This window comes from Camelus bactrianus, chromosome 9 (genome assembly GCF_048773025.1).
Source record: "Camelus bactrianus isolate YW-2024 breed Bactrian camel chromosome 9, ASM4877302v1, whole genome shotgun sequence".
Taxonomy (NCBI): Eukaryota; Metazoa; Chordata; class Mammalia; order Artiodactyla; family Camelidae; genus Camelus; species Camelus bactrianus.
In genome coordinates this window covers 8,089,340-8,101,917 of record NC_133547.1, presented here as the reverse complement: position 1 = coordinate 8,101,917, position 12,578 = coordinate 8,089,340, and the positions used below count along the sequence as shown (strand labels likewise).

The 12,578-nt window shown below is 53.1% G+C and overlaps 2 protein-coding genes across 2 annotated transcripts in view; one reads left to right on the top strand and one right to left on the bottom strand.

The window, feature by feature from the left end:
* The window catches only part of ARHGAP35 (Rho GTPase activating protein 35), a 109,598-nt gene extending 100,275 nt beyond the window's left edge, over positions 1 to 9,323 (top strand). Inside the window, exons 6-7 of the mRNA XM_074369362.1 lie at positions 3,160 to 3,265; positions 4,132 to 9,323. Of these exons, the coding sequence (XP_074225463.1) occupies positions 3,160 to 3,265; positions 4,132 to 4,489 (464 nt within the window). The 3' untranslated portion in view covers positions 4,490 to 9,323. The remainder of the gene's footprint in view (positions 1 to 3,159; positions 3,266 to 4,131) is intronic.
* Positions 9,324 to 9,457: 134 nt separating this feature from the next.
* On the bottom strand, positions 9,458 to 12,139 carry LOC105062556 (thymosin beta-4-like). The gene has a single exon (XM_074369364.1). It carries the CDS (start codon positions 11,426 to 11,428, stop codon positions 11,219 to 11,221), a length of 210 nt encoding a protein of 69 aa, XP_074225465.1. The 5' UTR covers positions 11,429 to 12,139; the 3' UTR covers positions 9,458 to 11,218.
* Positions 12,140 to 12,578: the final 439 nt, after the last annotated feature.

Below are 12,578 nucleotides of genomic sequence, written 5' to 3'. Positions count from 1 at the left end.
GAGCCTGGTTGACAGCCTGGGTACCAAAGATGGCAGCAGAGTGGCATAGCCAGGGCAAAAACAGGGTTTGGGATCAGGGTCCCTGACCTTGGACCAGTATTCTTACTCTTTGAGCCTTGTATACTGTGATGGATGTGGTGTGCTAACCTCTGAGGTCCCCAGTGACCTCTGACTGTCCCCTCCCCTTCCTCCTGAGTTGGGGCCTCAGTTTAGTTGCCTGGTGGGTATTCAGACTTTGTCTTGATTCAGCTGGCCTCAAAATGCCTCTTCTGACCCTGTATTGATGTCTCAGGTGACTGACAACCTAATTTCAAAACTATGGTATGTTAGCTGGGTGGGCCTAGGCCCTTATAGAGACCCTCACCGCTTTCAAAGGGGATTTTTGAAGTAGGTGAGGGCTCTGAGCATGGTGGCAGGCAGGTCATCCAGAGCAGGCGTGCTGAACTTGGAGACAGAGCTTGGTGCCCACCCCTCCTTCCCTCACCAGCCTTGCATCCTTGGCGTTGCCTCTAGTGTAAGTTTTCTCAGCCGGCGCGTGGGAGAAACCAGCTCCACCTTCACTTAGGCCGTGGGGGGCCGCACCAGGAGTAAGTGAAATCGCCCTGCCAACACTCTGGCTCTGCCCGGAGGTAAGAAATCACTGGTGTCATTGACAGCCATAACAGCTAGTTTGAGCCTGGAGTAAGTCCCTTAACACTGGCGGGGGTTTGCTTGCTTGAGGGAAGACAAGTCAGAAGGACAAGGTCAAGTCCAAAGGACATCTCGAGGTGGACCTAGCTTTTCACATGACAGACACAGGGCTGGCTTCGCACTTGGAGGCTTCACGTTGCTCTCCTTGCTTCCTGCGGTCTCTTGATACTCCTCAGCTCTGCCGAGCACCTGCGCCACACAGCTATGGGAGAGGGGGAGGACACGCGGGGCTTGACCATCTGGGTCCCTGTTAGGCTCCTAGCTGATGGGCTCGGCAAGGAGAGGGAGGGAGGCTAACGTTCCTGAGGATGGTCCCTGAATCACTATCCAGACAGGTTCTGTCACCCCCCTTCCCTCCCAGTCCCCCCAAGGAAGAGGGAGAAGCAGCGGCCATCCTTATGGGCCAGCAGGTGGAAAGGAGAGGGGACATCCTGGCAGGCAGTGGCATTAACAGCCCCATTTCCTGCCTCCAGCCAGGAGGACAGGTGAGGCTGAGCTCTTACATGAAGGTGCTTAATGACAACAAACACAGCTGTGTGTCTGTCATACAGGCACCTAGGAGAGGCCTGCACCAGACTGCATCTGGAAGGAGGCACAGTTTTATTAAGTGAGATTCTGAGCCGTGCACGTGCTTCTTTTGTGTTATTCAGCACAGTCGATCGTCCTCCCCAGAGCAGTTTACTTCTTTTAAGTAAACTTCTCAGTGAAATTTAACAGTAAAGGATTTTGAAACTCAAGGCCAGACAAAAAGTGTGCCCTTAATGTTGGACCCTTAAAATAAGTCTTGGGATCAGAGAAATGAAGCTGATAATGGCCCCACATAATTAGCTCCTGTGTTTTTCTTAGTCATTTTCTAACAGACAAATGTTATTTTAAAATACTTTTTATCAAGCCACACTCTCAGGTCAAAACATTTGCCCGGTTTCACGCTCATTAGCCTGCCAGCGAGAGTGCTCAGTAGCTCCATCCCTGCCATCTCTGCAGCCTCCCCTTCCACCAGTTCCCTGAGACTCAGACCAGCTGCCAGCTGCTTCTCGTGTGTCTGGCTGTTGGCTCTCTGTTTCATGGTGTGGTGTTGCCGAGTAAAAGAAGCACTGTCCTCAGCCCCTTTTTACAGTCAAAGAGAATGACGCTTAGATGTGTCACTTCCCCAAAATCATACATCTCCTGACTGTAACCCTTTAGGCATGTCACCTACTACAGAGATTTTTAACTCAGGCAGCCACAGGCTTCCTAAAGAACACATGGGTTTGGGGCATCTGTGAAGCTCTAGGAGCTGTAGGCAGAACTATACACAGTTTATTTTTAGGAGAGGTGGTTCAGAGCTTTTATCTGTCCCGAGGAGCCCATGCCCCAGACAGTTAGGAACCATCATATTTCTTTCTTTTTGTTTGTTTGGGGGGTGGGTTCGGGTTATTTATTTATTTATTTGGGTACTGGGGGTTGAACCCAGGACCTGGTGCATGCTAAGCACATGCTTCACCACTGAGCTATCTTCTCAACCCCGGCTTTGGACCATTTTTGTCCCACTAGCCCAGGACGGCTCTCCCAGCCAAGGCAGGTCAGGTCCAGTCCACTTAGGAAGTGGGAGTCTGAACCCCAGAGAGCACAGTGGTCCCAGCTCAGACTTTGCAGCCAGTTAGACAGGATTTGATTCCCAGACCGAGGGGCTGATTTCTGTAGCCTCTCTTGGCCTCAGATTCTTTATCCTTGAAATGGGTTGATAACAGCCCCAGCCTCATAGAATTGTGAGGACTCACTGAACCAAGCCTAGCATGGATTAGGCTTTTCATTTGGGTTAGCTTGTTTTCCCTTTCTCAGTACATTGGGATTCCACGATGGGCAGAGTACGGGTGGTAGTGGGGGCAGGGGGTACGCAGTCCTTTTGATGAACTACATAAGAATTCCCCCACTGTTTCCATCAGCTCTTCCACTAAGGAGATATGTGGAGGGTCCCTGTGACTCTAGGAAAGGGACAGAGGCCTGGTCTTGTGACAGACTCCCTCCTAGACTGTCTGTTGGCATGGGTGGGTGGCTGTGCTCACCCGTCTGGTCAGGAAGCCAGGAGGCTTTCTGCATTGGGGTGCCTGTCTCCAGGGGCAACCGGATGAGCAAAGAATGGTGCTCTTTATGATAGAATCTCTCTGGATCGTGGAGTCTTGGCTTGAGGGGGAGGGGTCAGGAAGCCCCAGGCGTACAGTGCTTCCCTTCAGCAGGGGCCTGGGACACGGAGGTGGGCCCGGGCCCTGGCCCTGTGCCACTGCCAGGTGTGCCGCCTTGGGCCCCGGCTTGCGGGGAGAGGATGGGGTTGGCCTTGTCGAAGGGCCTTGGGCTGCCCTTTGACAAGGTACAGTACCCAGTGTAGCCTTCCTTGGCTGCCGGCCCACTGGTTTCACCAACTGTCCAGGACCAGTATCTGCTTTGAGCTCCAGACCCACCAGCCTTGGTCTTGGTTTTTTCTTTCCTCAGAAATCAATGACCGGGAGCAGAAGTTACATGCCCTTAAGGAGGTACTCAAGAAATTTCCAAAGGAAAACCATGAAGTCTTCAAATACGTCATCTCTCACCTGAACAAGTACGTTGCAGGGCTTGCTTATTTGGTCTTCCCTCCTTTGAAAACCTCCAATCAGGGCCAGTCAGCCGCAGAATGGGGCTGATCAAGGCTCTGTCCTCAGCTTGGTGGCAAGGCCAGCCCAGCCTGTCAGGGTGCTGGTCCACCTCCCCAGTGCGGGCACATCTGGCTCGCTGAGAAGCATCCGAGGCTTTTGGCCCCTCATCTCAGGTTTTTGTTCTGGTTCTGTCTGAGGAGAGGCCTGGGTACCCCCAGCACATCCGAAGTCCTTTCTCAAGGATCGGTGTTTGCTGACTGGTGTATGACAGAACACTGGGCTGAGACAGATGTGCCGTGTGAAAGAGTGAACTCCAGTCAAGCAAGTACAGGGAGCTGCAGTCAGGAGGCCTGTTAAACTGAATGGTTCCCAAATGTATTCACACACAGAATAGATTCTTTTTTCCAGGCAAACGTATTCCTCTCTTGACAGAAGTGGTGTTTTATGGAACCCTGGCTTGGGGGACACACACATTCCCTCTCTCTGCACAACCACAGCATTGTCTCCCACTGGGGACTTGGGGGAGAGTCCCTGAGGCATTCTGCCCACCTGCGGGGCTTGCGGGGGCCTCGGGTGAGCCAGGGTATCAGAGCCGCTCCTCAGGGCCTGGCCAGGTGGAGATGCTGGAGCAGAGGACGGGGCTTGGAGGCGCTCAGGCCTCGACTCCCAGGCCAGGGCCATGAAGAGCTGTGCTGGGGCGTTTTCTGTTCTCAGGCTGCGGGTGGGCAGGCAGGGAGAGCAGCCAGGGCGGCAGTGACCATGAGCACAGGTGGTCAAGACCAGGGCCCACTGCCCTGCAGAGCTCTGACCTTGAGTTTGGTGTCACCTGCAGAGTCAGCCACAACAACAAAGTGAATCTCATGACCAGTGAGAACCTGTCCATCTGCTTCTGGCCCACCTTGATGAGACCCGACTTCAGCACCATGGATGCCCTCACGGCCACGCGGACCTACCAGACAATCATTGAGCTCTTCATCCAGCAGTGCCCCTTCTTCTTCCACAACCGGCCCATCAGCGAGCCTCCCGGGGCCACGCCCAGCTCCCCCTCTGCCCTGGCTTCCACCGTCCCCTTCCTCACCTCCACACCTGTCACAAGTCAACCGTCTCCACCCCAGTCGCCTCCGCCAACCCCCCAGTCCCCGATGCAGCCACTGCTCCCCTCCCAGCTTCAAGCCGAACATACGCTGTGAGCCCCCGAGGCCCGGGACAAAAGGAGACAAGGTCTTCTTTCTTTGATGGTGGCATTTGGCCTTGAACAGAACCAAGTCTACTGGACAGGGGTGAGGAGGGTGTCCCCGTCTCCTGTCACCTCAAGACCTGAGCAGTAGAACCAGCCAGTAGTCCACCAGAGGCTGGGCCATCCAGTGCCCTGAGCCCAGCACTGCAGACCCGGGGCTGGCTGCAGGCCACAGCTGGGGCCCTGCCCTTTGACTTGGACCCTTTTGAGGACTGAACTAGCCCAGCAGCAGCCCCCATGGCCCTCCACATGCTCACTTCTCCCTGGACCCCTCCCCCATCAATCGTGCACACCAGCCTCAGGGCATCCGCCCACAGGACAGAGCTCTGGCCTTGGCTGGGGTGGGGAGGAGGAGGTTCCAAGATTCAGGCTGCCCCAGAGCAGGGCCGGCAACCCCTAAAGAGGACACTTCCCGTCCATTGCGCCTGTCTCTTCCCACCTTCCCTGTCTGCACCCCAACCCCAGTCAGGGGGTGCAGCCTGATTATCAGCCTCCTGGGAACCCATAGGCCATGGCTCTGCCGCCCCAAGGTACAGTGCTGAGGTCATTTGCCCGGCAGAGCAGAACGGAGGGAGGGTAGCTTTGTACCTGGACTGAGAGAGTGCAGCTTCCCTCCACCCACCACGCACCCCCCTCCCCACATCACAGGCTTCAGGGATATATTCCCTTTAAAACAAAGGAACACTGGAAGAAAAATGGAAATTTATCCCTCCAATAATTTTTAAGAAGAAAAGGAAGAAACTACAGACCTCAAGATTCAGCTCTCTCCCCACCTCTGCTGAGGGCAGACAGGTGGAGGGTGGCCCTTGTCTTTGTGGCAGCAAAACAAGGATGCCCGGGGGTGGTTGCCTGAGAGCCTGTTGGGTTCCCACTTAGTCCTGACACTAGATTCCCCCTCAACCCAAGAATACAGTTTGAGCCTTTTGTGGGAAAAGCTGGGGAGACCAGCTGCCTTGGAACACACTACAGTGCTGTGGGAACACTACTGTGTGCGTGTATGTGCACGTGGGGGGTGGGGGCCGCTAGGGGTTTTGTTTCATGTATTTGGTGTTGAAGTTGAATCATTTTCATCCTGGGCTGTAGGTGGTGCCAGCCTGGGTATTTCCGGGAATGGGGCGATGTGGGGGGAACTCTGTAGTGTGGTGGTCAGCTGGTGCCACATGGGGCCATCCTTCATGCTCCCAGGCCTTCAGGGCCCAGAGGAATGAAAGGCACAAAGGCCACCAGTTGTGAGGAGGGTCTTGTGCCTGCCTGTCACCATCCTCACCCCATGGCCATCCCCTGCCCTTCTGACCTTTCCACTGGCCCCGGGAGAACCCTTCTCATGCCTCACATCTGTCCCCAAACACAGCAGCCCTGCTGAGGCCGCTCCAGATACTATCTGTCCCCACTCCCCACACGGCTGGGCCGTGGCCTCTGCAGTGGAGAAGCCTGACACTAAGGTACCCCGGGCGTAGGGGAGTGGGGTGGAGGGCCCGCACACCACACAGTCCTCCGGGTCTCTTTGCACTTTAAGAAGCAGCACCTACGGTATGTTCGAGGATGCCTGGGTCGCCTCAGCCGGGTGGCCTGACAAAGTAGGAGACGCCTCGGAATGATCTCGGCCACTCCCAGCCCCAGATGCTTCCTGTTGGCTGTTGGAGGGTGGGAGTAGGCCCTTTTCTCACTAATTTCTTCCTCTGGATAAGCTGGATATCTTACCATTTGTAGTTCTTGTACGGCAAAATAAGGTGCTTGGGAAAACTAAATTACACCTGCAAGTTTTACTGCCCCCTTAAGGATACAAGTCAAAAAACAAATCCAAGGTACATAGATGCTTTATGTAAATGATGGATGATGGATTGCTTTTCTGGTGCATCTGTGCCTGATGCTTTAGGTCAGGGCTTGGCTGAAAGGTGATGTTTATGTTTAGTTTTAACTGAGATTGGCCTGTGTTTCTCGGGCCCTCCACCTCCCCCAGCTCTGAGTCCAGGCTGGTGAGGTAATTACTCCATTGAGTTAATCTCCGCCCTTTTTTCTAGGTCATGTTCACCTACTCCCAGTCACCCCTTCAAGGTATTGGGTGGGAGGTGGAAGGGAAGCCATGGAGGTGGCCTAGGGCCACTGTCTGTTGTGTGAACTAAAACTGAAGTAGCCCAGTTCCCTCCCACTGCCCAGTCTACACTGCCACCTCTTTTGAGCTGGCACACCAGGCACCTGTAGCCTGGCCTCTGCACCAGGAACTTCACAAGCCCTCAACTCTCCTCCTTCCCCAGCCACTCCTGTCCCTGAGACTGCATAAACATGTAAGTGGTAGGTGATTATTCCGGAAGGGGAGGGGGCACAGTAAGGGACAAGCACCTGTGCTGTGAAGCCCTACCCATGCGGGAGCAGCAGAGACCAGGCTTCCACAGGGCAGCCTCTGGTCTCTGGGGAGCTGCAGGGCCCCTTCACACACCTGCACCCCTCCTTCCCGTGTCTTGCAGGACTTGAGGGGTGCGCCATCAGGGACTGGTGGCTGGTGCCCTAAAGAGCCACAGTTGGACAGGAAGCTCTTGGGATCTCCTTAGTTTCCTCTGCTAACTCTAGCTTCTCATTTTCTGCTGCTTGGGCTGGAGGACGTTTCTCAGTCATTCTGAGTTATCATTGCCACCAAGAGCAGAACTGGGCCCTGGGCTTCAGCTTCCAGTTGGGGGGTGGGGTCAGCATTCAGATCAAATGGGCACTTAGAGGGGGCCCACGACGGGGACCCATGCATTGGGGCATGCTGACCTTAACTGGAATGTCCCACCCCTCCCATTCATCTAGCATGTTAAGCTCTGGAAAGTTCTTTCACAAGTCATTGTGTGAGCTGCACCACAGCTCTCTTGAGTTGAGGGAGTGGCAAGCATTAATTAGCCTTGGCCAAAATGGATAAGCAGGTCCATGGGGTGTCGGACATGCTGCATGCCCCACAGCAAAATAGTGGGGCGCCCAGAACCTCTCCCTGTCTGGTGTTCTTTTTACATCCACGAGAGTGTAGACACCACGTTTGGAAATGAACAGCCCTTGATTGTAAGTGTAAGGCTATTCCGGATTTGTGACACTGATGCTTCCACAGAGGGAAGTGGTCCAAGGTTAGGAGGCGTGGTTTGTGAATTTGCCCTGAATTCTTGGCTATGTTGCATATTGGATATTACAGTGCATTTATTCCTACATTCTGTCAAGCCCTTCCTGTCGTGACGTTTTGAAGAGGAATGCTAAAATGTTGAGTACTGTTTCCTGGGTTTTCCTACACCCCACTGCCACCTTGGTCTTCCTGCTTAAGGCAGGAAGCAGACTGCAGGTAAGATGAATGCATCTGTCTTCACCAGGGTGGATGGAGGGTGACATCCTAAGGGCAGCACTCTGGCCAGGGAGGAGCTACAAGGGATGCCTTCCCTTGTCCCTGTGCCTTGGCTCCTGGTTTTGGTGGGGGTTGCTGGGGCTGGAGGGATGCCCTGTGCCCTAGGCCACAGCTCTTCCAGCCTCAGTCCTGAACTCCAAAACCAGCCAGCTGCAGCATTTGTAGTCAAAGGTCTTGTCCATCTGTGCACTCCCCAGTCTCCTGTGAGGAGAACCACACGGCTTGGGGTTAGGATATCTGCCAAAGGAAGTGTCAGCTCAGCCAATGGCTGCTTTTCCAAGAGAAGAAAGTTCCAGGGACTTGGGTGGGTTGCTGGGGACCAGGCTCCCTCTCTCCACAGTCCTCATGTGCGTGGTGTACCATGGGCCCAGCTTGCTGGGGACAGTCACAGGGATCAGTCCCAGGCGCTGCTGACCACAGACCTTGGATGGAGGAGTTGCCTTCACTCCTGTTGCTTGGCAGGTTCAAGCTGCTCATTTGTGCTTAGGGGAAAGGACGACTGAGCGTGTATGCCGGACCCGAGTCACATCACTGACTGCTGGTGATCACACCAGAGAAGGCCTGGTGTGAGGGAAAGGCCATTCTCTTCCAAGGGCCTGGGCCTCTCCCCGGGCTGGGCCTGCCGTCACTGTCTTAGAAGGGAAGGATTCTTCTTACCTCCTCCTGGGAGCCATCTTTCAACTGGCCACCGCCTGCAGACTCCCCCAGGGTCAGAGGTGGCCGCCCGCAGCTCCCTGCCCCGCAGTCCAGCAGCCCGCCTGCGGCCCGCTCCAACAGTGATGTCACACTTGAGTGTAGTCGAGACAGGGCGTAAGTTATTGTTTGCATACAAAAGAATCATGTTCCCTGTGTACATTTAAAAAAAATGTCAGAATTGTATGGGAATAAAACTTGTTTGAAAATTTGGAATAGTGCTGCTGCCAGCTTATTTTTCTGGTACTTGTATTTTCACATGTTAAATGATCTTTATATATGTTGGATTAACAAATATTTTGAGTTTCCTGAGAAAGAAAACATATTAATGGTATTGAAATGTGTTAGTAGTCTGGCTGTGTGCCCAAAATTCTGTTTCGCAGCAAAAGTGGAGAACTGTATGTAAAGAAAGTATAACAATTATTTCATTGTATTTTAGGGGCTTTAACCAGGACATCCTCTAGTTGGTGTTAGGAATGTTTGCTTAATTTCCAGATTTTTTTTTTAAACACATCGTGGGTTTTTTGAGGCTCCAACCTTATTAGTGCATGGTCAGCCGTCAACTAAGGCTGAGGCATCTCTGACTGAGGTGTTTTTGTTTGGTTTTGTTTTTTAAAATCATGTATTTGCTACAAAGTATTGTAATTGTCTCAATGGGAATGGTGTAAAAAACTGAAAAGGCCTTATGTGATATGTATCATAGTTAATAAATCAATCTTGTAAAAAACCAGACCTGAGAGAGATGAAGGTGGCCCCTCCACCAAGGGCCCGGAGCACACCCCCAGCGGGCGGGCCCGCGGTCCCATGGGGACACTGGCTCCATCCTCAGACATCGGCAGGAGGAGCACCGTGGGTCTCTGGCCAGGGGGTGAGAGGGCCCCCAGCACCCCAGGAGAGGAGCTCTCAGTAGAGCCAGGCCTACGGGGAGCTGCCACCTCCGGTCCTGGGACTGCTGTCAGGAGCCCCTACCTGTGCGCGGCCGCACCAGCCTCCTTCCCTGTCCCCTGGCAGGGTGGGCTGCTTCCTCGGGTCCACAGTTATTCCTGCAGTTTACTTCAGGTTGTCATACAAAGCATCACCCACAGACCCCTGTGGCCTCAGGGACCCAGAAGGCCAAGGAGACAGCAAAGCTCCTGTCCTTCCCTCTCATTCCCGGTTGTCTGGGCGCAGGCCACACCAGTGGTGCAGGGGTCGGATGCCAGCTTTACTCCCGGGTGACCCAGGAGAGCTGGCCTTAGGACAGCACCTCCAGGGATGGAGGTTGGCCGCCCCTCAATGAAACCTCAGCCACTCAGGCTCGGCCTGCTCTGTCCCTGCTCCATCCTCACCCCTTCTTCCTTCTAGGCTCTCTAGGTCACCTCCCAAATGCCACCTGCAGCCACGACCTCTCTGTTCCCACTGCCTCCATTCTGGCCCCAGGCCTAACTCTAGCTCGCCTGGACTCTGATGGGCCCCCACACCTTCAATGGCCTCCCTGCCCTCAGTCCTCATTCCCCAGTTATTCCAGAAGGAAGACCTGTGGTAGGAGTGGGGACTCGTCACCTTACAAGATGCCCCTCTCCCCTCCTGTGCCCACAGCAGACACGGTCATCGGTCACAACACTCCCACGGAGCTTGGGCCCTACACGCCTCTAGGCAGCCACTGCCAATCAGCCAGCTGGCACTGGCTTCTCCCTGGGCAGTCACTCATGCCTGCTGGGGGCCAGCCAGGGTCCCCTCCCTCTGGACCCAGCCTGCCTGCCTCCCCCTCCTCCAGTCTGTCTCCCAGCATCTGTCAAAATCATTCCCATTCTGAATGCAGTTTGGTTGCTTCCAGCTTCCAAGTCTTTGTACTGTTCCCTCTGCCTGGAATTCCTTCTATCCACGTTCCCCCAAACCTCACCTCTGCCATTCAGAGCCTTGCCTGTCCTTCAAAGCAAGTCTTCCTCTAGAAAATCTTCCAGGATCCTTTCAGATGTTGACTTACCCAACACCTGTTTGCCTGCTACCAGGATTTATGTGACTCCCATAAATGCTTCAGCATTTGTCCTTTTTAAAAAACTTTTACAGTATACAGTTGGTACTCAATATGTGTGCCAACGTAAGTCTGTCTTTTGTCTCTAGTTCTTGATGTTCAAGTTACATGTAGTTGTATACTTAAACCTCTCAGCCACCGTCCACCCAAGTCAAGAGCTTCGAGGGGGCCGGACCTATGGCTCCCAAATGTGTCCTTTCTGAATGCCTAACAAGGGGCCTTGAACATGGTAGGTCCTCGGTTTTTTGTGGTTTTTTTGTTTTTTGTTTTTGTTTTTGTTTTCAGGTTTTAAAACTTTTTATTTGCATATTTAAAAAATTGTGCATTCAATAATTAAAATCATTTGAAGAAAAAAAAATGGCACACTGATTAAACTGCATTTTACAGTCTGCAGGACACCTTGGACCACCTTGCATTTCACTCTAGATTTCACTGTCGACCCACCCAGCTTCCTCCTTCACCAACATGCAAGTTCTTTTCCTTCCCTGTCTGCCAGACAGGCAGATGGGAGAGGCAGGCGCAGCCTTCGTTGTCAGTAGTTCACCGTTTTTGATGTGAAAAGGGGAGCACAGTCATTTCAACTTGATCCAATCTCTTTGCATCTTACAAAGTTAAACAGCTAAAAGAAGTAAAATAAGAAGGTAATGCTTGTGGAATGTACAGTGCATATTGGCGGCACACGTCTCATTTGACTCGCCTGCTTGCTTCTCCTGTTCAATTGTTTCTTTGGAAGGCAGTGGATTTTTCTCTTGCATTTCTGTCTTCTTCAGTTTTGACTTACCGAATTTCTCAATCTCAGCCATATCGGGTTTGTCAGACATGGTTGCAGGCAAAGCGGAGCGAGGAGCGAGCGAGCTGAGTCCAGTCTATGCAGTGGGCACTGCCGAGTGCCAGTCCTCAGTTTGTAGAATACAGCGATGCATCTCAGCCTTGCCCTTGACTAGAGGCTCTGTCTATAAGCTGACCTCTCCCACGTGACTCCAGCCCAGCCCTCCACTGCAAGTGCAACATTCCTGTCCACCTGCCTGTGACACTCGACTTGGTGATTCCAGCGTGACATCTACAACCAAATCCCGACCCCTTTGTCCAAACTGTTCCCCACAAGCCAGAATCCCTGGAGGCCTCCTCGGGGTGTTACTCTCCCATTCTCATCAACCGGGCCCACCTCCAAGATCCATTTTACCTTCCACCATTTTCCTCCTCATTTCCTGCCACCCTCTTGATTGAATCTCACAGCCTCCTCTCTGGCTTCCCTGCCTCCAGCCACACCCCCTCCCTTCCATCTCCTTGTAGCAGCCAGAGAGAGCTTTTCAAAACAGATCTGGCTATACCACCCCCGCTTAACACTTTCTGGGGCTTCCCAGCACCCACAGAGACAAACTTCAGCAAGTCCTGTGAGGCCCTCTATGGACCTCCTTGGGAGTCTTATTACATTTGTAGCCCGTGATCCAGCTTTCTGATTCCCTGAGGGTCTGCACACCTCAGGCCTTTTGCACATGCTGGTCCCTCATGGAACATTGTCTTTCCCTCCATCCACCCCTCCTTGCTAATTAACTCCCTCCTTAACCTTTAGCTTTCAGCTCTGTGGACTCTTCCTTGGGAAAGTCACTCCCTCCCCGTAAACCAATTCCTTTGCTTTCAAAGAAAAAAAAAATCTTCTCTTCAGCAGCATTTTCCTCTGTTTGTTACTCATTCAGATTGTATTTGCCCATTTAACACGTATTTCCTGAGCATTTACTCGGTGCCAGGCCCCCTGGGACCTAGCCGGGAACTGACCTCTAGTGCAACACAGTAAACAGGCAAAGAAATGAATGTATGTATGCTGTGATACTGAGCGCGAATAAGGTGTTAGGAGGGAGGATGTGGATTTGGCGGAGTAGGGATGTTATTTAGGGTGGTCAGGAAGACCTCTCTGGGGACGTGACATCATTACAGCGGGCTGGGACCAGGGTGAGCCACTTGCCTGGGGTA